This window comes from Cervus elaphus, chromosome 24, assembly GCF_910594005.1.
Source record: "Cervus elaphus chromosome 24, mCerEla1.1, whole genome shotgun sequence".
In the NCBI taxonomy this organism is placed as follows: domain Eukaryota; kingdom Metazoa; phylum Chordata; class Mammalia; order Artiodactyla; family Cervidae; genus Cervus; species Cervus elaphus.
Window position 1 is genome coordinate 64,485,145 of NC_057838.1, and position 24,893 is coordinate 64,510,037.

The 24,893-nt window shown below is 43.9% G+C and overlaps 2 protein-coding genes across 6 annotated transcripts in view; one reads left to right on the forward strand and one right to left on the reverse strand.

Moving 5' to 3' along the window:
* The window catches only part of SLC6A20 (solute carrier family 6 member 20), a 52,986-nt gene extending 48,692 nt beyond the window's left edge, over positions 1–4,294 (forward strand). For all 4 annotated transcript variants that reach the window (XR_006337491.1, XR_006337489.1, XR_006337492.1 and 1 more), the window contains one exon: positions 4,170–4,294. The gene's annotated coding sequence lies outside the window, so the exon portion shown is untranslated. The remainder of the gene's footprint in view (positions 1–4,169) is intronic.
* A 1,636-nt stretch (positions 4,295–5,930) lies between these two features.
* SACM1L (SAC1 like phosphatidylinositide phosphatase) overlaps positions 5,931–24,893 on the reverse strand; it is a 67,001-nt gene continuing 48,038 nt past the window's right edge. For both annotated transcript variants that reach the window (XM_043885761.1, XM_043885762.1), the window contains 11 exons: positions 24,730–24,816; positions 24,167–24,235; positions 21,412–21,491; positions 18,429–18,527; positions 15,099–15,237; positions 13,095–13,164; positions 12,907–12,979; positions 12,083–12,176; positions 11,883–11,975; positions 10,425–10,482; positions 5,931–7,788 (listed from right to left, as the gene is read on the reverse strand). In XM_043885761.1, the coding sequence (XP_043741696.1) occupies positions 7,652–7,788; positions 10,425–10,482; positions 11,883–11,975; positions 12,083–12,176; positions 12,907–12,979; positions 13,095–13,164; positions 15,099–15,237; positions 18,429–18,527; positions 21,412–21,491; positions 24,167–24,235; positions 24,730–24,816 (999 nt within the window). In that variant the 3' untranslated portion in view covers positions 5,931–7,651. The remainder of the gene's footprint in view (positions 7,789–10,424; positions 10,483–11,882; positions 11,976–12,082; positions 12,177–12,906; positions 12,980–13,094; positions 13,165–15,098; positions 15,238–18,428; positions 18,528–21,411; positions 21,492–24,166; positions 24,236–24,729; positions 24,817–24,893) is intronic.

Sequence of the window (24,893 nt, forward strand, 5' to 3'; positions counted from 1 at the left end):
CTTGGTGGGAATGTAGACTGGTGCAACCACTCTGGAAGACAATATGGAGGTTCCTCACAAAACTAGAGTTGCCGTATCATCTAGCAATCCCACTCCTGGGCATATGTCCAGACAAAACTAGAATTCAAAAAGATACATGCACCCTTATGTTCTTGGCGGCACTATTCACAATAGCCAAGACATGGTAACAACCTAAATGTCCATCAGCAGATGAATGGAGAAAGATGTGGTACGTATATGCAATGGAAGATCACTGAGCCATAAAGAAGAACAAAATAATGCCATTTAGGGCAACAGGGATGGACCTAGACATTATCATACTATGTAAGTCAGAAAGAGAAAGACAAATATCATGATATCACTCATAAGTGGAAGCTAAAACACAATGCAAATGGACTCACAGAGAACAGACTTGAGGTCGCCAAGGGGGAAGGATGGTGGCTGAAGGATGGCCTGGGAGTTTGGGCCTACTATATACAGGATGGACAAACAGCATGGTCCTACTGAAGGGCACAGAACTGTATCCTACATCCTGTGATAAACTGTAATAGAAAAAAAAAAAACACCTGGCTTTAAAATGTATGCATTTACGTACCACATCTAGCCAGTCCTGTGATTTCTCATCAGAGGTTCTTCAGTGTCCAGACCCCTCAGCTATCAAGGCCTGAAGAGTGGGCACACTTGACAGTAAATAACACCGAGTCTGTTCCTACAGCCTTACAGCTCGGTCCCCACCTCAGCCCTCAGTCACGATCCCTTAGGACAGAGGCCACCCTTCTTGGGGATGTTCCTCCGCGGGGCGTCTCAGCCCCGAACGCCAGGGCCCTTAGGAGTGCAGACACAAATTCTGTCCTCAAGCAGCACCGCACTCACAGCGGTTGGACCTCGGTGGTCCTCCACCACGGTGTCCCTGCCAGCCCCCCGGCTGCACTTACCACTCCTGGTGCGCAGGCCACCCCCTGGAACCTGCCAACCTGAGAACCGGTGCCCTCCTGAAGAGATGGGGAACGGGTCAAACGTTCAGGCACATTTACATCAAAAGTGACCTTTAAAAGTCCTGAGAGCACTTTTGAGCACTTGTATGGAAAAGTCACTTCTCCAAAATAATTTCTGCTCACAAAAGTCAAACACATGAAGAACCATTATTATAGACTAATGTGCTCCAGATGAAAAGTATCTCCAGTTTCGGTTCAGTTTTATCCTGGATTCTGAGAACTGCATGAAGAGCAGAACATTTCACAGTCATCCTCTTGAACCACTAAGTCCTGTTTCAAAAAGGCCTTTCCTGGCTGTTTTCTAGGGACTGCACCAAAGTAGTCATCTTGGCATCCGTCCACCCTCCTTCAAGAGGCTGGAGAAAGAAAGGCACATTCCATCCCCACACCCTTAGCAGTACCATGACATCAGGACCAGACAGGAACTCCAGAGAGCCTTCTATTCACACTAAGAACACGCCAACTCCTAGTGCTAAAAAATCAGGTAGGGAAATATTTGTGTTTTTAGCCACTGTCATAATAAAACCCTAAACAAGTATCTCTCTCGATCTTTTTGGTCATTTATGGGATGTAGTTTTGAAATCTCTAAACACAGATTTTCCCCCTCATTCTGTAAACATACTACCTAATTTTGGAAAAAAAGGAAAATAAAGGAACAGAGAATCTGTCTGCTCTCTTTTTTATGTTTGCTTCCTCCCATGCACTGACCACACCAGTGCAGTAGTGTGTGAAGGCCATCACCTGAAAACAGAGTCACATGGTAACAGGAAGGCCAGCATCCCAAAGAAAAATCAGGGAAAAAATTCCAATTTGCTGGATTTAAGCAGCATGTGAGCTCTTCTGAATTGCTGCAGAATGTTTCCAACCCTTCTGAGAGACAGAGAGGTCCTGGGTAGTCTGCCCACCTCAGGATCCCTTGTTGGCAGAGGCCACGAGAACCCACTCAGTAGGCCTGGGTGTGACCTCAGAACTGTCCTGGGGTGGAAAGGCTGTGTTACCTACTGTGTTAGGTTTTTTTTATAAGTTATTGTACATAAACAATTATGGCTATTGCACTTTATAGACAGAAAAGCTGGGGAAAAGGACTCACCCAACATTTTCTACTGAACATTCAGGGAAAGAAAGAAAAAGAGTGACCAGTTTAAAAATTCCTTTTAAGGCAAAAAGTACATCTACAAATAAGAAATTCTCAACCAGAGCTTTCTGACCGGTCTCTTCAGGGGAATCTCGGGTCCTTTGGCTACTGCCCACCTGCACAGGATCCACCTTCATGGAGTCTGTTAAAAGCAGCCCTGGGGAGGTTCTAGGGACAGTTCTGGTCCCTGGACTTGATGGCTCTTAGACTCTAGAAGGGAACAGAAACAGTAATAAATGATACGATTACAGACTGCAATCTTTTCTAAGGAGGAAATAAACAAGCCCAGTAACGGTGTGAGAGGAACAATGCTAATATCAAGTGGCTGAGGAGGAGAAGCGGGCCTGAATTTTGAAGAAGGAACTGTAGTTACTGGAATTGCTGGAAGGTCCATCTAGGGAGAGGCAATAGCAGTGCAAAGGCCCACAGGGAGAAGGAGCAGAAAGGAGGCCTGCGGCTAGACTGGGGAGGAGAGAGAAGGTGGGTGGGCTTAGGGAGCAGAAGGGGACCTTTTGGTCCCCTACAGAGGTCAGATGAGTCCTGGTAGCCATGACAATGAGGTTTCATTTTCTTCAGAGAGCAGCATAATCTCACCCGAGGGTCTTAACATGGGACCCTGTGTCAACCAGCTGACATTGCAAGATCACTCATGGCTGTGGAGAAGGGACCACAGGGGCTATACATGGGGTTAGTGAGTCCACAGGCGAGACGGTGGTTGGTGTGGACACTGACGTGAGGAACTGGTGGATCTGAGGTGTATTTTAGAGGGAAGAGTTGCCAAAACTTGCTTATGGACAGGATGCATAGTTGAAAGAAGGAGAGGGATATAATGTCACACTTACTGGGTGGATGTTGGTGGCATTTTCTGAAATGGAGAAAGCTGGGCATGGAACCAACCAGTCTACAGAGTATACAAATCAAGAGTTCTGGAAAAAGGAAAAAAGAAAAAAAAAAACCTCTGCTAGACTGCATTTAGTTTGAGGCAACTGTGAATCAGGGGGGAATATGGGGTAGGCAGTTGAACATTAGAATCTAGGCTTTGGGAAAGATCCAATCTAGAGGTATATTTTTGGGAATCACAGTATAAAAATGCTATTCAAAACCAGGGGTCTAAACAGCATCACCAGGGGCAAGTGTGTACGTGGAGAAGAGGGCCTAGGGTGGAAAGCTACAAAAACCCCAGTGTTGCAGACACAGCCACGGCTTCCTTTCCGTCCTTCTCACAGAGAGGGGGTCTGTGTGCCTCCCCGGGCCTCTGAATGGGCTTCTGAGTGCTCCGACCAGGTACCTGATGTCAGAGGCTCGACCACAGAGGCCTCCACCTGGATTACCGGACCCCTCACTCGGGCCGCCCCGAGGCGGCAGGGCCACGCGGAGGTGCTGAGCTCACAGAACCAGTGGCATCCACCTTCCAGCCTCCCTTGTGTCACACCAGACCAACCTGGGCCAGGGAGACCAGCCCCCCTGTCAGCTGAGAGACCCCCATACGCGCCCCCTGGATCACAGGAGTCACCCTCCTGACTCACAACACCGTGAGACTGCCTTCCAGCAACAGGAAGCCAGGACAGGGATAGAGCCGGGAGGAGACATGAGCGGGCGAGAGTGCGGAGTAAAGAGCCCAGAAGGAGGTCTGCTCCCAAAGGCTCAGACAGAAGGACATCTCCAGGTCTCCTAGACACGACTGACGAGCTGTACTTTCTGCTTCTCACCTCAGAGTCTACGCTTAAACCTGACTGTAACAGGAGATCAATTTAGGACATGAAATGTAAGCCGATATTTTAATGGATGACACAGTAGCTCTGTACAGCTAGAAAACTAAATACACAAGAGGCATGAATCACTGAAAATGGTGAATGAAGAAAGACGAACGCCTGGGCCTTGGGCTAAAACAAAAAGGAAAGACAAAGTCATGCTCAGAATAATCGGTGAAAGGAAGTGCTAAGAACAAACAGGCCATCTAACCAGCTCAGCCAGGACCAGGGCATTCGTGGTGACAATTATACATGTCACAACAACTCATTAACTATTCTGCTCCCCAGAGTGAAACCCCATTCATGGCGCCTCTGCATGATGTCCAACACGGAGGACGGGAGCTGGACCTCGGGGAAGACCTTCCGCCTGTAGACTTACCTGGACTTCTCGGCAGGTGTGTGTGTGCATGGCGATCGTAGGGAACTGCCGTGTGGATGAGAATCAAAGACTGTGAAGAGACCAAGTTCAACCCTCAAGTGAGGTCCAAATACAAACCAGAGCCCACGTTCTTCAACTCCAAGGCCAAGTGCTTGCTCTCATGTGCGCCTTATCCAAATTCAGCTTCACAGGATGCTCTGTAAATAAAAAAAAATCCCAGACAAAAAATTCTGGTGCTGCTGCGTTACACACACATCCCTCTCTAGGAGTCACTTTTCAAACCTCTGACAAGCCCAAGAGCTGAGACAACTGTGACTATATCTGATGTCTGCAAATGGCTCTCATCTCAGATTCCTATTGTCAAAAGAAAAAAAAAGCTATGAGCAGGACTCGGGTTACTGCAAAACACCCCCCGGAGAATCCTCTGGCCCACAGACTGAGGAGCTGGGGCCCCGAGCTCAGGGCAGAGCCAGACCACCCTGCAAGAGGCGTCGGAGTGAGGATGCGTTCTTGGCAGCGCAGAAGCCCGACGCCCCTGGCAGTGGGGGGAGCCGCAGTCCTACAGAGACAGTGCTGTACCTCTCCCGGGAACCACGCGGGACAAGAAAACTGGACCGCGGGTCGGATCACAGCAGAGTCCCTCCCGGGCTGTGCTCCTCCGTCCCGCACTTCAGGTTTGGCCACACGACCTGCTCTGACCAATGAAATGTGAGCAGAAGGGGCTGTCACCTTCAGGTGGAAATGTCTCCCTTTCCTTCCTGCCAGGACAACTGGTCATGTTCCCGTGTGAAGCTGTCCTGTCACCAGGCCCCAGAAAGCAGACGGCACGTCACAGAGCCGCAGCAGGCCCTTCAAGGATACACAGAAGCAATGAGAAATAAGCCTTCGTGTTTTTTTTATGCCCTTAAGATCTGTGGCTCATTTGTTACCTCAGCATAATCTGATCTACCTGGATGGACACAGACCCTTTTCCTACTTTACAGGGAGGCAAAAAGACCTAAAAGGTGAAAACACAAAATTATCTCACAAGGACCCCCTTGGAGTTGAGCCATGTGGCCCTACTCAGGCACAAGCAGTGGGAGGGAATTTTTGGTAAATTCAACACCACTGAAGTCACACACTTCTTCCACCAAAAGTCACAAGAAAATGAAGAGAGGTCACAGACTGGAAGAAACATACAGTACACATAACCCACAGAGAATTCCTCTACAGACAAGGATTCCAACAAATCTTTAAGGACAGGCAATCTAACAGAAATGGGCAGAAGACCCAAAGGCACAGCACAGCAAACACCTGATTCTCACCAGCTCTGAATCACGACTTTGGATCGCTCCCTCTTTCCAGGCTACAACTAGACTCGCAGAGAGCCCCCCGCCCTGTATCCGCACCATGCGTGGTCCCCTCCCCGAGTGCGCTGACCCAGTGACTTGTTTCTAGTGCAGAGAATATGGCTCACGTGAGAGATGAGAGGACACTTCGGAGATGAGGTTAAAGAAGAATGTGACTTACTGGCTTTGATGAACCAAACTGCCAAAACGGAGAGGCCTATGTGGCAAAGAACACAGTATTTTAAAGATAATGATGACCGTGCATTGCTTTGCATGATTCTTAAAATTCTGAAATAAAAAAGAATATCCCTTTGAAGACAAGGCACAGGAATGACACCAAAATTAGTTAGAAAAGAATATGTCATTTTATTTTCACTTACAGATGAGACAGTACATGAATTTAGGAATAAAATCACTGCAGGTTTCTGAAATATTGACACCTCAAGGTCTAACACACTAACATTAGCCCATTCACTGCAAAACAGCCACATCAGCAGTTCAGATTTGGTCTTTGTCGTGGTTGTTGAAATAAGTTCTTAACGTGAAATGCCCAGTACGTCACAGTAGACATGAACCGAGTTTTGATATTTCCTCTTTGGAACAAATGATGCTATTTACAAGTTAAGAGTAGGCAGTTCTAATTACTTACCCTATTGTGAGTGTTAACGACTGACTTTAAGCTACAGAGGGTTTTCCAGCTATTATTTCCTTTAGAGTTTCTAAAAGCAACAACTCTTATTAATGTTTATCAATGATAATGTTGGAAAAAAGGTGATGTTAAAATCAAGGCGCTTTTTAGAGATATTTAAGGACAACAAAAGATATTATTACCATTGGGAAAAAAAAACCTGTACATATTTTCAAGCACAACACAAATATTGCAGCAGTATTTAATCGAACTATTGTAAAATAGTGGCAATTACACTACCTTAGATACTTTCTAGTTTTTAAACCTCATAATTACAATTTCAATATACAGTTTCCGACTTATTAATTAGAACTATGCACAGATTCTAAAGCGTATTCTTCAGGTTTATTTCTGCACATAAATTAAAGCTGTAAGTTGGTCCTTGATTTGGAGAACGATAACTACCTGGAAGCACTAAATTTCAGACACACTTACTGAGAACTAACAAAAATAATTACAGAGTGAAAAGTGTCAACACTACCGTGCGTGGAAAAGCAGCTGCTGCCTCCAAGTGCAACATGGAATTCGGCATGAGACGCGCTCAGGGACCCGCGTGTCTCGAAGAAAGACCCTAGGAAAGCTCGAGGGTCAGGAGGGAGGCGCTGACCAAGCGAGGGTGTTTCCCACACCGGGGCGATCCCGAAGACCGAGGCGGCTTTGGACCTCTAGCATGAGGAATAGACTTTACATTCGCTGATTTCATTTACACCTTTTAAAAAAGATAGAGTATATCTGAACTTTTTTCATCACACTTACACTGCACAGTTCAAGCTGACTGAACTCGTAAGGCAGCCCAACTAGAACTCAAGAGGAACACCAGACCCTGGTCTCCTCTTTCCTACTATGTAGTCATGGACAATTTTGTCCAACTATCTCTATGTAGGAGATTTACACGTTATGAACAGACTAGAGTTAGCTTACTGTTAAACTGTTAAGAAAAGTTCAAAGGTATATGGAAAAGTAAGCCTGCTAATAGCAACTGCTTCTACAGTGACAATAAATTGAGCTAGAAAAATAATTTTCACTGTTTCAAATGAGGGAAGAAGCTAGATTTTTTAAATATATTACTCATTCTTCAATGGCTGATTAAACTGATGATGTATAGGTTCCTTCCATCCTGTGGGTTGAATTCAGGTTACATTTTAATTACAGACTAGCTTCAAATTATAAATATAACTATGCCAATATAGTAAAGAGATCATCAAGGCAGTAACACCAGATCAACTCTAAGTCATCACCCCCACACCAAGCACAAGATGTGCTCCTGGATAAACGATTTACAAAGATCTCGGCTGCCGTGGAAAGCGGGTCAGTAAAGACTCCAGTTCTGCATGATGGAATCTTCCAGGCCAAGCCGCTTTCCACAGACACAAATTCAGTCTATCTTTTCTTTTTGGACCAATCTGGGAGCATCAACAAAGTCTTTGCCATTGTAAAGAATAATAAAAAATGTTCCAATGCTTGCGACTCCCCAGAAGAGCACATAGGCCAGGGTTTCTGTCCACGTGTCACCTGTTGATTTTAAAAAACAAAGAACTGATAAATAACAAGTCATTTTATTGACACTAGTTCCAGCTTTCAGCTGTTTAGCACATCTTGACAGCATTAAAGTTTACAAACACATCCAAAGGAAAAACATAAGAACCTCTCAGTTAAGGTTTGAACCAGTGGTTCTCTAACTCTGGCTGGCTCGAGAATCTTCTTCAGGGCTGGAAACAGTGTCAGCTGCTGGGCTCATCCCCAGCCTGTGTGCTTTGGCAGGCCTGGAGCAGGGCCCCAGAAGCTGCATTTCTCACAAGTTCCCAGATTATGTTGATGCTGCTGGTCGAGAGACCACACTTGAGAACCACTTGACTACACTTCCCTGGTGACTCAGACATTAAAGAATCCACCTGCAATGCAGGAGAGCCGGGTTCGATCCCTGGGTCAGGAAGATCCCCCGGAGGAGAGAATGGCAACCCACTCCAGTATTCTTGGGCTTCCCTTGTGGCTCAGCTGGTAAAGAATCTGCCTGCAATGTGGGAGACCTAGGTTCGATTCCAGGGTTAGGAAGATCCCCTGGAGATGGGCAAGGCTACCCACTTCAGTATTCTGGGCTGGAGAATTCCATGCACTGTACAGTCCATGGGGTTGCAAAGAGTCGGACACAACTGAGCGACTTTCACTAAAAACCAAAGTAGGGGCTAGAAATCAAACACTGTCATATCTAAACACCACAAACATCATTATGTTACAACAACTAACTGACATCAGGGATTACTATCCACAGCATCCAGTCCATCTTCACTTGTACAACATGCATATTTATACAGTTGCTAATTCTAACAGCTCTGGGTTTTAAAGCTCTTTCTGGATAAAGAGAAAGGCGGTTCCTCACAAGTCCACCCTGGTCACTCCCTAAAGGGATGGTCCACTGGTTCTGGCTGAGTCTTGGTCCTGATGTCCCTGCCTTTGCAGACGTTCTAGAGGAAAATGTGTGTATATAAAAAGACCAAGATAACAAAGCTAACTCAACAGTGGCGTGGCTCCCAGAAAAGGCATCCACTGGGCAGTGTGTTAAAGAAAGAAGTCAGGGGATTGAGGGCGTGGACAGAACCGTGAGCAGCACAGTCTGCTGATCCCTCCTTTTCCTTCCTGCCCCGAACGTGACACAGGCCCCCATCACGGCACACAGCGATGCGGCACTTGAGAGCCCCCGGCCTGTTTTTGGACTGTGAGAGTTTTTACATATTCAAACAGCTGCAAAAACAGTGTGCAAGAGAGACCATATGTAGCTTGCAGAATCTAAAATACTTATTGTCTGGCTCTTTTCAGAAAACATACGCTAACCTCTGCCCTAGAGTAACAGAAGGGCAGCTCCTTCCTGTGTGGTGACCACCTTCACTGCTAAACATGCGGGGATTACAGAGGCGAACAGGCTCCGAGCCGCCCCTGGGGAAGCTGGCAGAATCAGTGTGGGGGGTGAACAGGAGGCCCTAACTCCAGAAACGTTTGCTGAGGGCTTCCTGTATCCAGTATTCTTGCCTGGGAAATCCCACGGACAGAGGAGTCCAGTGGGCTATAGTCCATGGGGTCACAAAGAGTCGGACATGGCTGAGGCAATTTGGTACGTGCACCCTGAATCCTAGGCGCAGGAGGTAAAATAGTAAGACAGGTCTCTGCCTTCAGAAAGCTGCTGGTGCACTCAGAAAGATGAGCAAGTATGCAAAGCATGACTACCCAATGGGTGCTGGACGCCACAGAGCAGGGCGCCTCTGAGGATGAGACCCCGCAGTGCTCACGCTGTCAGGAGAGGGGAGTGCTCTTGAGGGAGGGACACGCCGTAGTGTGGAACCCAGAAAGGGGGAGCTGAGGTCTGTGCAGGGAGGACAAAGGGACACTCTGAGAGGACGGAGGCTGAGCGCAGAGGCGCCCCTTCGAGTGCCTGAGGCTGCACCTCCAGGCAAAACACGAGTGTCACAGACTCTCACTCTCAGAGCACCGAATGTTACTAAATAAGCAGCTAAGTAACTTAACCCCGTTAACTTAGTGACACAGGAAAATATTGAGAGGAAAAAGAAAACCAGTAAGACCCGTTTGTTAGCTCAGGTTCCTAGGCAATGTTTCTATTTAAATTTACTATGTATTAATCTATAATAAGACTGACTCGCCCAACAATAGGTGGTTGGTCACATAAACTATACATCCATCAACGGAATACTTTGCAGCCATTCAAAGTAAAAGACATGGATAAATATTTATACTGCTCAGTGAAAAAGACAGTACAAAAAAGTTTATAGGATCTGCCTTTTGAAAAAAAAATCATACACACCTACAAAGACTAAAACATCAAAACGTTAAAGAATAATTAGCTTATCTCTGAAAGGCAAGGTGATAACATTTTCTTTTCTAACTGTATTTTCTGTAATTACTATGTATTACTTTGGTAACGAGAAAAAAAAAAAAATTAAAAGCTTAAGTGGAAAAAAACACGCCATCAAGCTACCGAGTATATGCTTTCCTTCCTGTCACATCTAAGGACTCGCGTCACCTGCTCCCTTTACTCAGCTTAACGGGACACACCATGTACTGAGCAGGCGCAAACTCAAGATGCTGTACAGAAAAGTTCAACAGTCTAAAAGATGAATGTGAAATGAGTGCAGACTTACCAGCCATCAGCAGACAGATAATGCACATGGAAAAGGCAACAACCATGATAATAGGCAACTGGAAAAGGAAACAGAAACCACCACGTAAGATGCTAATCAAAGATTGTAAAATCAGCTGTCTGCTTTCCCTGAAAGACAACAGAACACTTCTGTATCTGATATACAAAATACCTTTCTTTCAGCAAAACATCATTAGAGTTTTGATCATAACTGCCCAAATCTTCAAACAGGTTAGAAGAGCTGAAGAAAGCAGAGGGAGGTCACCCAGATGTCTACTCAGACTCCAGGCGCCCCACTCCAGGACACCCTGCCCACTGGCATGAAACCCCAGAGAGGCTCTTGCAAAGTCTGGTGACCGAGTCAATAACGAGAGACGTGACGAAAACATACACTGACTTCCATGTCACAAGTTTGCCTCCAGCAGATCCTGAAGCTCGGGGGAAGCAGTGTCTCCCCGAAAGGAGAGGCCCTCACTCCTGCTCCATGTCTGTGTTCTCACTTAAACAGCATCTGCAACGGACATCTAGGTGCCTCCACGTCTCGGCCATCATACACAGTGCCGCGATGAACACTGGGGCGTGTGTCTTTTAGAACTGTGGTTTTCTCGGGGTATATGCCCAATAGTGGGGTAGCTGGGTCATATGGTTGATGTATTCCTAGTTTTTGTAAGGATGCCATACTTTTCTCCATAGCGGCTATGCAGTTAACATTCCTACCAATAGTGAAGGAGGGTTCCCTTTCCTCCACATCCTCTCGAGCATTTACTGTTTATAGATTTTTTTTAATGTGGTATATATATACAATGGAGTATTACTCAGCCATAAAAAAAGAACAAATCTGGGTCAGTTCTAGTGAGGTGGATGAACTCAGAGCCTGTTCTACAGAGTGAAGTCAGAAAGAGAAAAACAAATATTGTGTATTAACCCACATATGTGGAATCTAGAAAAATGGTACTGATGATCCTATCTGCAGGGCGGGAAATACAGATGGAGAGGATGGACACGTGGACGCAGCTGGGGAGGGGCAGCGGGACGAGTGAAGAAAGCAGCACGTGGTCATGTGTAAAATGCAGAGCTGGTGACGAGCTGCCGTGTGGCGCAGGGAGCCCGGCCTGGCCCTCTGACGACCCCGAGGGGCCGGGTGTGGGGAGGGAGGGGGCTCCACAGAGAGGGGCCATGTGTGTAATTACGGCTGATTCACGCCACTGTACTGCAAAAGCCAGGACAATGCTTTGAAAAGGAACAAAACCAAACAAAGGATCCGCAAAGGACAGTCAGCTGTGAGAGAGGGCGACATCCCACAGTGACCTCACTCTTCTCCCTGATCTGCTCCTTGCGGCAACTTAAGTGTTCATGTTCCATTTAGAGCAACATTATGTTTTATGTCAAGGGGAGCTGGACCATCTGTACCTTCAGTCACAATGCTGTTAACAACTTAAAAAACATAAAGGTTTCTTACAGCCAGGAATTTCAGATCTCTTGGAACACTTAACGGACTATGAGATTCTAATTCATCCACTGAATAGTTCCCAAGAAATAAGTCTATGGAATCCTAGAAGAGAAAAAAAGCAAAATAATAACTCCCAAATTAGGTATGGGGAACAGTACAAAGATACAGCCACCAAATAACCACAAATTAGCATCAGAAAACAAACTTACTTGTCTAAATCCATCAGAAAAGTTGTTCTTGTAATACCGTATTAATGAGTTCCAGCCATCCATTATAAGTCCCAACTGAGTTCTCTTTCCAGTTCTGGTTAAATAAGAGGTTAAGTTTTGAGTTACAGATTTGCATATTAAATTCTCACACTGTTTGCAGCCAATAAGTATGTGGTATGGAGATAAATAAATTATAAAGATTTCTTTTTTAAAATTCCTGAATATATAAAGAAGACATCTCACAAAAGAAACCAGTACTGAGTCCAAGAAATGTGCATCCTCTTTCTAGAGCATTACCACAGGAGACACAAAGAGGAAACGTGCTCAGTTCCACTCGCAAAGACAAGAAATAAGAAGAGAAACGCATAACCCAGGTTAAGTGGCATAAAGTAAACAGACTAGAAATCTTATCTTGCTCCCAGAGAATCCATACAGCAGAAAAAGACCCAACCACATTTGTAACAAATGCAACACATCCCAACCTCTCACTACCCAGTACGGTCCTTGAAACCAGCCCCAGCATCACGTGGGCACACAGTCTCGGGGTCCTCCCCAGACCTGCTGAATGGGCCTGGGGTGAGTCAGGTGCTCCGCAGGCGGTTGAGAGGAGCTGAGGTGCCCAACCCCACTGTGCACCAGAATCACCCAGGGATGCTAAGAAGCCACCGGCGCCTGGGCCTCATCTCCCCCGAGTCCCAGCTTAATGGCCTGGGACGAGGCCCAGGCACCAGTGGGAGCTCTCGTGTGAAAGTCGCCCGAGCGGTCTACCATGCACCGGAACAGTGCACCCCTGGACCGGAATGTGACTTCGGCGCACAGCTTACCTGGTAAAGTCAGTCTTCAAGGCACCAGTGCCTGCATACTGTTTGGCACAAGCATTTGCATTGTCAGCCCAGGCTGTGGGGGAAAAAAAGGAAAAATCAGTTAATAATCATTGACAATCAATGCTCTAAATCCAAAATATTTATTTCAAAATTTGAATAATCTTGCCTCTGTTCAAGAAATGACCTACCATTTTTGTAAATCTTCTCAAATTCATCTTGTTCTTCAAGCTTTTGTCCCACATGCAAAACTCCTAGTCTCTGGAATAAGAATCATACCCACGTTTACATGTTAACAGATTTCAGCACATGTGATTTAGGAACAAAAAGCAGAGTCTTCAGAGTCTCACGTGGTTGCTGGCTGCAGGCGGGAGGCGCTCTCCTTGTAGGTGGGGACCACAGCCCTCTCCTGCTCGGCCCGGCTGCAAACCCTCTGTCTGGGCTCCCATCTGCCACAGCCCCTCTCTCCCCTGAGCCCCAGACCACAGCCCCAGCGGCAGGACTGTGTAAACCCAGAGGCGGGGCAGAGGGAGAGGCGGGGAGCACGCAGTCAGTGCTCCCTCCTTCCCTGCCGCCCCCAGCCTCCCATCACCTGGACCCTCTACCCGCTTCACAACTCAGCACCCCAGACTGCTGGCTCCACACTTACCCCTAACCCAGGGGCCCTTTGAGAACTGGATGAACGCTACCTTCCTCCCTCACCACCAACTGCACCGAAGCACAGCCCTTTGCCTGTCATCTGACAGGACTCCGGGCAGCCTGAGTCTCTCTATGGACTCCCCTTTGGAGTTCACTGACCACAGATTAGGGACTCCCGCCTTGGTCTTGTTTCGGACCCGCAACCCTCTTAGAACCACTTATCTTCACTGCTCGCCTCCGATGACCCTTCCCTCACTCCCCCAGTGACCGGCCCTCTCTGGAAGGGGACAGGCACAGCTGGAGGCCCCACGTCAGCGGGCCCTGAGGCTGGACAGGCTCCTGCCCGAAGGCTCTCTGCAGGTTGCTGAGCTTTTATAGGACTGTTTTTAGCATGTAAATTAGTTAAATACAGATTACAGAACCTAGTCCAACAGATTTCTGTTAACCAGCCTTGGAAACAACCAGTCCCAATATGGTTTCTACTGAAAACTATCCTCTGAAGTAAAGCCATCAGACTGACAAGGACACAGCATCACAGAAGCTAGAGTACTCAAAGGCGGTGACCACGCCTTCGGCAAGACCACGTGAGGATTCGGGGAGGTGTTTTACTCCCCAATTCTTCTCAGAGTCCCACAGAATTGCCATAAACAGAGATGAATGCTTACAAATAATTTAGGCAGGAAATCATTTGGGATGCATTTTGTTTGCTCCTTACAACAACCACCACTGAGGTCTGGAAATCTAGGCTGTATGTATTTTTAGCTCCATAGATAAACAAAATAAACTATTTATACCTACTCTTTCTCAACAACACAGTCACACTGGTGCAGCAAAGCTGTGTCACAAAGTATTTACCTGGGTGTTAACATCCCTTGCCAACAATAAAAGAGATGCAAACAAAAAAACCTAGAGGTACTACTCTGTACTGTTAGAAAACCTTTCTAAATAAAAATACTTAATGCTAGCAAGATTCTTTTATTATTGCTGGCTGAGTGCAAAGTCACTTCAGGCATGTCAAACTCTTTGCAACCCTATGAACTGTAGCCCACCAGGCTCCTCTGCCCATGGGCTTCTCCAGGCAAGAATACTGGAGTGGGTTGCCATGCTCTCCTCCAGGGGATCTTCCAAACCCAGGAATCAAACCCACATCTCTTATGTCTCCTGCACTGGCAAACAGTGCCACCTGGGAAGCCCCTTGGAAAGTATAAATTCTCTTTAACCCAGTAGCAGTTAACTCAAAGGAAATAATTCAAGCTAATAATATTATACACAGGTGTATTCTCTACAATCTTATTTATAAGCCAAAAATGTAGCAACCTAAATGGCTTACTGAATTACAGCACAACAGTACAACTCTTAAAAAACTATAATGCTAGAGCAAAATAGCAAACTTTAAAACTGTATACACACACTGACCGTGGTCATGCACAAACTACACCCATGGATGCCAAGACACAAAACCACAAAGAGCTGGGTTAGGGCGGGGGCATATGAATGTGTTTTATTATTGGTTTTGAAAAATTCTTTACTTAATAAAAGAAAAAAAGCATGTGCACCTGAAGCTGGGCCTGAAGTGACCGGCGAGCCAGCAGGCTCTGGATCACGTTGGTTCTGTCCAGACAGTCCATGCAGTTGCTGCGGAACACGCCCTCCTGGGTACTCAGCACCAAGCCGGCTGGGTCCACTAGAAAATAACTAACACATATTTGTATAAACACTCTCATACCAAAGCCAGCCAAGCGGTCTTCCCAACCCAGGGATCAATCCCAGGTCTCCACATTGCAGGCAGATTCTTTACCAGCTGAGCCACAAGGGAAGCCCAAGAATACTGGGGTGGGTAGCCTATCCCTTCTCCAGGGGATCTTCCCCACCCAGGAATCGAACCAGGGTCTGCTGCATTGCAGGCGGATTCTTCTCTGAGCTATCAGAGAAGCCCTCCCACTAAGGACAGCCCTCTTATAACACAGGTCTATGTCAGAAACATTATTAAAGCCAGTAAATTAAAGGACAGACAGGAAATGTACAGTTCAGGTATATTTGATGACCAAAGACCAAAAGGAAGTTTGAACAGAACAGACAAGACAGACTCTATCTCAAAACAACTGGAGCATCAAGGTCACTTCACCCAACAGATGTGAAGGAGGAGTTGGGAGTTCTGTAACAGATGCGATGGGCAACACCATGTCTCCCAAGGCCAGAAGAGGGCTTCCTTTGACATAGTGCATCTATGGCCCCTTCTTCAGTCTCCTGTGCTGTATCAGAACTCGAGTTGTTCATTAAAAATGAACATGCTTGACCTTCACTTTTAACAAACAATTCAGAAATAAACTGAATAAGATCTCTAAAGAAAGGATTGGATATTGTGCATTAAAAACATTTTAAAATCTTTTCTTAAAATGGCTAACATATGCAAATAGTGCACAGTTTATGGAGTATAATAGGGTATTATTTGAAAAATCTGTTTTACTTTCTCTCCTGAACCACCCAGATGTCTGCACTGGAGCCAAACACAGTACCAGTTCCTGTGGTTCCGTCAGTTTTAACAATCTGTTCAAATAATTCTATGAACCCCCATGTTTGACAACATATAGTGTGGTGGTAAAGAGCACAGACTCTGCCAGCAAAGTTTGCTAGCCTTAGTTCCTAGGCAAGTTACTAGCTGTGTAATTTTAAGTAAATAACCTAATTTCTCAGAGCCTGTATTTTCCCACCCACAAACTGGAGACAGCAGCACCACCAATAGGCTGCTCTGCAGTTAAACGAGATCATGTATAATGCACATAAAGTGCTCGGCAGAGTGCATGGGACAGAGAATACAACGAATACTAAACAGTATTAAATTAACCACAATTATCCTCTAAAATCAAAAAGTGAAGGGGAAATACAACAGACTCACCACAGGCTAAAAATCATGACCTTAAAAAACAAGGGCTTAAGGGATTTCCCTGGCAGTCCAGTGGTTAAGATTTCATGTTTCCAATGCAGGGGACACAAGTTAGGTCCCTGGTCAGGGAACTAAGATACCATATGTCAGGATGCCAAAAAAAAAAACCAACAACAAAAACCAGCTTAAAAGAATGTGTTTAGACTAAAGATAGACAAGAGGTTCATTCCAAACCGGTGAGGTTCAATTAGAGTATGTATATACAGAGTGCATATGAGTGTTGGCATCCCATTAGTACTTATAAAATAAATACTTCATATTTTATAAATATTACTTCTTGAACTATAGAACAGGTCTAAGAGATAAATAGTATTATCTCCACTTTCCAGATGGAGAAATCAAGGCTTGCCCCTGTCCACACAGCTAATAAGAGGCAAACTGAGATTTCCAACACTCTGGATAGGGTCCCAAAGCCCAGATTCTTTCCACTTTCTCCTAAATCCCTGAGAACAAATATGAAGAGAGGTCTGAACGTCACAGTTTCATGAAAGGGGTCTACTGTCCCTGTGGAACATGCTGACTGCAATGGACACAGATTTTGGCGTCAATCTCTCCTTCTTTCTTAACTCTTGTGGGGCTGTGATTAACAGGTGAACTCAAGGAAATACCCCCCTGACAATGTTTCTCTACACCCCAATAATGATATAGGTCAACCCCTCTACACTAGCTATTCTCAAAACAAAACCTCATGGGGAAGGGGTGGAGGTGGGGGAAAAAAGCAGATTAAACTAACTATAGCTGGGATTAATGGAGAAGGAAATGGCAACCCACTCCAGTGTTGGCCCAACCCACTCCCATTCCAGTATCCTTGCCTGGAAAATCCCATGGACAGAGGAGCCTGGTATACTACAGTCCATGGGATCACAAAGAGTGAGACACAACTGAGTGACTTCACTTTTCTTTCGTTACCAATATAGAGACTCTCAAAGATTTTAAAATAACAGAAACAAAAGGTTGTAACTAAAGAGTAGGCAGAGGCAATTCTTGGAGAAGGAAATGGCAACCCACTCCAGTATTCTTGCCTGGTGGCCAATGGACAGAGGAGCCTGGTGTGCCACAGTCCATGAGGCTGCACAGAGTTGAACATGACTGAGTGATTAGCAGCAGCAGCAGGTATTATCTAATATGCATAAAAGCATATTTTTCTTAAAGCTGAGCAAAAGACTACAGGAGAAGCTTTACTATGTTACCATGAAACTGAAATTAACACAGTACATTTGGCTTGCCAGGATTAGAACTACAAAGGCAAAACCAAAATGAGACTAGTTTCCAGATTCCTACTTCTGGCTCTAAAACAGGTAAAGACTGATATGCATAGAGTACAATCCATCTGTGAAGCCACACAGTAATTAACACCTTAACACACATAAGTACCATAAAGATATTTAGACCCTTCGGTCCATTATCCTACCCTGAAGAATTTAACAATTTAACAGAAGTAAAAGTATATTTATACCCAGTGATTCACTGAAGCACAGTATTTCAGGGAAGGAAGAGAAAAGGAAATGAACCAGCTGCCCAATGTGAAGAAGAGCACTTAGCCAACTGTGCTATGACACAATAGAACACAGCAAAGCCCCTAAATGCTAACATTACAGAGTCTTGGTAGGTTAATGACAAAAAGTGGTAACATATTTAGTGAAAAGAACTGAACATAAAACAGTAGCAAACTATCTTTAATTGTGTAAAAATTTGTAAATGTGTAGAAGATAATACATAAAAATATGAAAATACCTAGACTTGGGTCGTTTTTAAGAATTTTAAAATACTTAAAAAAATCACCAAGCCTAATCTTTCAGAAAACAAAACTAAAACTGAGAACAGACCAGGGCTATGAACCTAGTGAACTATGTGTGTAGGTCTGCTGGATAATGCGTAACATATGATTGATGTATGCACCTGTCTCATCCCTCAATTTCCACAGAGAAGTAGCAGAGCTTACCTTAATTCATCTTGCATTTCTGCTACCTGATCCAATAAAATACTTAGCCGATCCCACCTCATATTTTTACATTCCTTATGGAAGTCAAAGGCAATGTACCTAACAAAACAAAAGATATTCAGAAAGTGACTAAAAATCAATCATTTTTTCTTTAATAATGCCTTCATAAGCTGATCCTCCTCTCTAAATATATTTCACCTAGGAACATACATTCACTCTGGGTTTACCACTATACACACACACACACAGAGGCATGCACAGATATGCTGACCTTCTCATGCTCATATCTACTGAAGGAAAAAAATACGCACTTGTGTCTTTACATGTTTTTCTAGAGGCCCTAAGATAGGAGTCAACAAGCCAGCAAAAAGGCTAGAGACGTGAGCTCAGGCACAGCAATGAGGCATGTTAATATAAAGTAGCCTTGTCCAACTGAGTTATCCACTGTGTATTTATTCTCTGCCCCTAGGTGCCAAGAATAGGGTCCCTTTCTGATTTTCCAATCAATTAAGATATTCCAAATGGTCAAACTTGATTCAGGCCAAGGAGGGCTGGACTGTGTTGAGTACTAGAGGCTGTGAGAAGAACAGAAACAGGATGGCCCCTACTCCGGCTGTGACTTGTTCATCCTGCCAAAATATTCACTTTATCAAATATCCATACATCACACACACATGTGGTAGAGAGAACTTTCTAGTCTGTCAATCTGTAATGGGTTGTTTTCAGTTATCTGATATTCAAGAGGCATAAATCTCAAAGCTGGAACACATCTAACAGTGAAGATGTCCTCCTAGGAACTCGAAAATGCTGCCCCTTGAGTGGGGGAGAAAATCATTAATCAACTCCCAAAAGTCAAAAGAGGAAGAAGAATGCAAAGAACCTGGGCACCAAGGTACCTGAAGATTCTCACACAAGCCACTTTCACCCAACTTCCTACTCAAGCATCAAGTCAAGTCATGGAGGAGGACTAGAAGGACACTATACACTCTCATCTACAGAGCAAAATTCAGATTAGGCGCCTGCTCTCATGTGACCTCCTGGCTCCAATGGCTGAAGGGACAGGGTAGGACAATACAGGGTAGGCTTTCAGCAGGTCCAGAGAGCGGTTCTATCACCTCAGCGGTTATCTCAGGGCAGAAGAGGGGCCTTAGACACCAGCATAAAAACAGAGGTTAGCCAACCATGGGGCCTTGTTGTTGTTGAGTCGCCTCCGACTCCTGCGACCCCCTGGACTGTAGCCCGCCAGGCTCCTCTGCCCATGGGGTTCTCCACACTGGAGCGGGTTACCATTTCCTTCTACAGAGGGGCCTTACACATTAGCATAAAAACGGACGTTAGCCAACTGTGAGCTAGACTTTGGGCAGACTGAGAGTGGGGGAAGCACTTTCAAAGGCAGCTCCACTAAAACTGGTGGCATCATATTTATTTTTGGAGAGCTCTGATCATGGCTATAGACTTGTCTGAAGAATTTAAGTGGCTCATTAGCACCTAAATGCATTTGGATTCTTCAACTTACATCCTTCTAAAATTATGTTTGTGTCTTCTCAGAGTATGTCTTACATCATTGTATTTCGGTAACAATAGCTTTAGGGTTTCACTTCTTAGCAGAAGGAGCCTTCCAAATGCACTGGAACACCCAAAGCACAACTTTAGACTGACATATGCCTCCAGTTCTCAAAGTTAGCTTCTGCTGCAAACCCTGGAGGCAAGACTGCCTACGGAAACCCTCTGAAGCACAGAAAAGGTCTTAACCAGGGGTGTACCCAGCAACCAGGAGATAAACTTTTGCTAGACTATATGATACATGCTGAGCTTTAAACCCACAGATTCTGATTTTTCAGGTCTTAGATATATTCTGAGTAATTCCTCTGAAGATTTTAAGGCACATCTTGGATAGGAATCACTTGTCTGATTCATGCAAAGTGTGTTTGGGCAGGTTCCACTGTGAGAAGGCAGAAATGTGCATGAAGCAAAGGTCTGAAGAATTTGCTAGAGGTTTTGAGTTGGACAAAACAAACTTAATTTCTTCCCCAAAGGTTCATTATGTCCTATTTTTGTTTATGTTTTAAAATTTTCTATAGCTTAAAAAAAATTGTTCCCAAATAACCCAGTACCATTTCTTTGAAAGCCTTCCCCACTGCCTGTGACCACTTCCTACCTGAGTACACCCCCACCTCCTAACCCAGTTTCTGGATGCAGGACACTCCAAACGGGCTGACTCCTCACCCTGCACACGTCCACAGGGCAACTACTAATGTTTTAGGGTCCCTCTCTTTTCTGACAGAGCTACAGAGAATTTCTAACTATTGTCTGGTGACTTACAGGAGAGACAAGCTGCCGCTCCAGACAAGGCCACCACTCAAGAGTAAACTGCTCCAGCTTGTGTGGGGTCAGGACCAGGCAGACGTGAGTAACTTAAAGACCCAATGACTGTGGCAACACAAAGTCTCAAGGCGAGGATTTTAACCAAAATTCAAATGAAAACTCAACTGTTAAATTATTCTGTACAAATGAGCTTATTTATGTAGAAAACAAACTTATGGCTACCAGGGGCTATGGGGTGGCGGGGGATAAACTGGCAGACTGGGACTGATACATACACACTACAATACATAGAGATAAAACTAGTAAGAACCTGCTGTGTAGCACAGGGAACCAAGGAACTCTACTCAGGATTCTGTAATGGCCTATATGGGAAAAGAATCTTAAAAAAAAAAAAGAGTGGATATATGTATAATTGATTCACCCTGCTATTTACCTGAAACTAACACAACATTGTAAATCAACTATACTCCCAGTAAAAATTAAAAAAGAAGTTATCCTGCAACATGAATTTTTTATGTCAGAGAAAATTTCAAGCAAACAAAATCACGCTTTGAAAACAACCAACTGAAATATGTCTAGAGAGAGATCTATGTACTTGCATCTACATGAAGTGCACATCTAACCTGAAAAGCCCAACAACAGATTTCTAGTGAGGTACCTGATCATTCCGTTCCCCAAGGAAGACACCATTGTGGCAAATGCCTGTTCAAGTGGCTTCTCTGAGCCCTTCTGATTTACCTGTAAAAAAATTAAAACCACCATAGTTTTAAGTTTAATTAAAAGGAGACAGTGACATCAGCAAAATGGCAGACTGTGAAGCTTTAAGCTCTTGTACCCTCACAAAAACATCAGAGAAAAGAGATGCTGTCTAAACCAAATTTGTAGGAACTTTGGAAAACAATAGAAGGTTTTTACCAACCAAGCAGATGTCCAATCAAGATAAAGCCATCTTCAAAACTGGAGGACAATTTTGCAGCATTTTTCCTGCCCTTACCTTACCCTTTCTCCAGTGCAGTGACAATCTTAGCTTAAGCAGCAACAGTTCTCAGTCCCTCTCCTCTAATTGGAGGGAGAAGATGAGAACTTATTTGCAAACTATTGTGTATGTTTTGTTCTGATCTGAAGGAGTGACTCGGCGGTCTCTGTCCTGCATAAACGTGAACACAGGCAAGGAAAGTGGTAAACACTGCTCATGTAAGCTGCAAGAGGACTACAAACCAACAGATAGATGCCTAGGGCAAGATATTTCAGGTGGTGACATAAAAAAGACCATCTGAAGCCTGCAGAAGCAGCTGGGGTATTAATGATAACTCTTCGGGAAAATAGGATATTAAAAAACAGCCACATTCATGGAGGGTTTTAGAAAGCCATGTGCATACCCAAGCAAGATGCACACTGTGAAAAATCCTAAAAAGACCTTAAGGCTTCACCTCAAGCTAATCCCTAGGTTCAGAGAGCAAGCCTAACTAAATATGTGAAGGACTGCTCCACCACAGAACCAGTCAGCAGAAACTGGGAGATGGGTTTGTTCTCTTTTTTGGCTTTTCCTTTGTCTACTTCAGGTCCTGATACTCAAGGAAATTTCTATCACTGTTAGCTGACAAATGAATAGAGACTTCAGTGAGCACACACAAGGAACAGTCTTTGCAAAAATAGTCTGGAAAAGTCTCAAAACAAATGAATTACTATAGCATTCAACAATCAAAACAAAAACAAAACAAAACAACAGAAAACCCCTAGGAAAGAAGAATCTGACTTTCTGAGTTACTGTATTATGTACATCCAATGCCCTGTTTTCAATAACAACAAAATCATAAGGTATACCAAAAAAAAAGGAAGACAAGGCTTAGTTAATGAAAAAGGATAAATTGATAGAAATCATCTCTATAGAAACCTTATTTATAAAGAACTTTCAAAATAACTGTCCTAAATATGCTCAGAGCTAAATGAAAACACAGACAAAGAAGTAAAGGAAATCAGGAAAACAGTATATTAAAAAAAAATGAGAATATCAAAGAAACAGAAATTACTCTAAGGAACCACACGGTAAGTCTGGAGTACAGAAGTACAAAAGGGAAACTAAAAATTCACTAAAGGAGTTCAACAGCACATTTGAGCAGGAAGAAAAAAGAATCAGCAAACTTGAAGATAGAACAAATGAAATAATCAAGTTGAAGGAGCAGAAAGAATCAGAAAACTGAACAGTCTAGGGGACTTGGGACACCACCGAGCATACAATATATTCATTATAGGAGGCCTAGAAAAAGGAGAGAAAGGGGCAGAGAGGTTATAAAGAGAGAAAATGGCAAAACAACTTCCCGAATTTGATGAATATATAGAGATCTTCAAATCCAAGAGGTATCCAATCTCCAGATATGACAAATCCAAAGAAATTCACATCAGACATTATAATCGAACTACTTAAAGACAAAGAGAGATCTTGAAAGCAGCAACAGAGAAAGGACTCATCACATACAAGTGATTCTGAGTAGAATTATATGCCAATTTCTCTTCAGAAACCGTAGAGGCCAGATGGCCACGAGATGGTATATTTATGTACTAAAAGGAAAAAAAAAGCACTGTCAACCAAGAATTCTATTATCTGGCAAAACTGTAATTCAAAAATGAGAAATTAAGATATTCTTAATTTTCAAAAAGCTGAGGGAATTGGTAGCTCAGCTAGTAAAGAATCTGCCTGCAATGAAGGAAACCCTGGTTTGATTCCTGGGTCAGGAAGATCACCTGGAGAAAGGGCAGGCTATCCATTCCAGTATTCTTGGGCTTCCTTGGTGGCTCAGACAGTAAAGAATCCATCTGCAATGTGGGAGACCTGGGTTCGATCCCTGGGTTGGGAAGATCCCCTGGAGGAGGGCATGGCAAGCCACTCTCGTAATCTTGCCTGGAGAATCCCCATGGACAGAGGAGCCTGGTGGGCTACAGTTCATGGGGTCACAAAGAGCTGGACATGACTGATCAACTAAGCACAGCAGACCTGCCCTAACAGAAACACTACAGAGTCCTCAGCTTAAAATGAAAAGGCGCTACAAAGTAACTCAGAGCCACAAAAGAGAAACAGTCTGCTTAAGATAAACAAGACACAAAGGAATAAACATTAAGCAATATAATGTAGATGAGGCACTTAGAACAGGCAAATCTACAGAGACAAGCAGAATAGTTACCAGGAGTTGAAGTGAGAGGGATAATAGAAGGTTACTATTTAAGGGGTACTGAGTTTTTGTCTGGTATGATGAAAACTTCTGGAAATGGAGAGTGGTGATGGTTGTACAACACTATAAAATAACTTAAGGCCACTGAACTGCACACTTAAAAATGGTTACAATGGTAAATTTTGTTACATTAAAAAAAAAAAAGATGCTAAGGTTTTGTTCCCCAAGAAATATAAAGACACATACCAGATTGATTATGACTTGTTTTCCATAAATAATTATTTGTGAATCAAAATGCCTTTGGAAACCGTCCATCTAGAAAGAGGGGGAAAAAAAAGTTATATATTTTACCAGATTACAAGAATACTTACAAGATGTTTAAAAGGATCTCCTTAAATGTCCTATCTCTATATTCAAGAGAATGACATTAAGCTGTCCTCTAGATATTCTTAATACCATGTAGTAAGTAGTAATTATAAGCCATTCTACTCTGAGCTACAATATTACTATTTTATTTCAGAGCTTAATCTCAAATAGAATACACTAAATATTTTGAACAGCATAAAGTTGCAAATCTCACTGAGATCTCTAAAATCAAAATTTACTGTGACGTTCAATTTGTTTTTCCACATTTTAATATGCCATCTATACAGTCTCTTGGTTTAGAGGTCCACTCTGTGCCAGAACCAAGGAGAAAGGCCTCAAAGACACTGAAGCCTGACTTATGAGGAATACATGCTCTATATGCAAATTATAATTCCAATAAGCTTCTATTCATAGTCAAAGAAAATAGCATGGAAGATACACACATGATTTGCTACTTTGTTGATCAGTGGCAATGGTTTGTACTTGAGGTTTGGTCTTTGAGACCAGTAAAGTGGTATTGATCCTCGAGTCTACAAAAAAAAAGAGAAGATATGTAAAAAGAAACATATACACACACACTTGTTTTTCTCAGCTTTCTGTCAGGGGT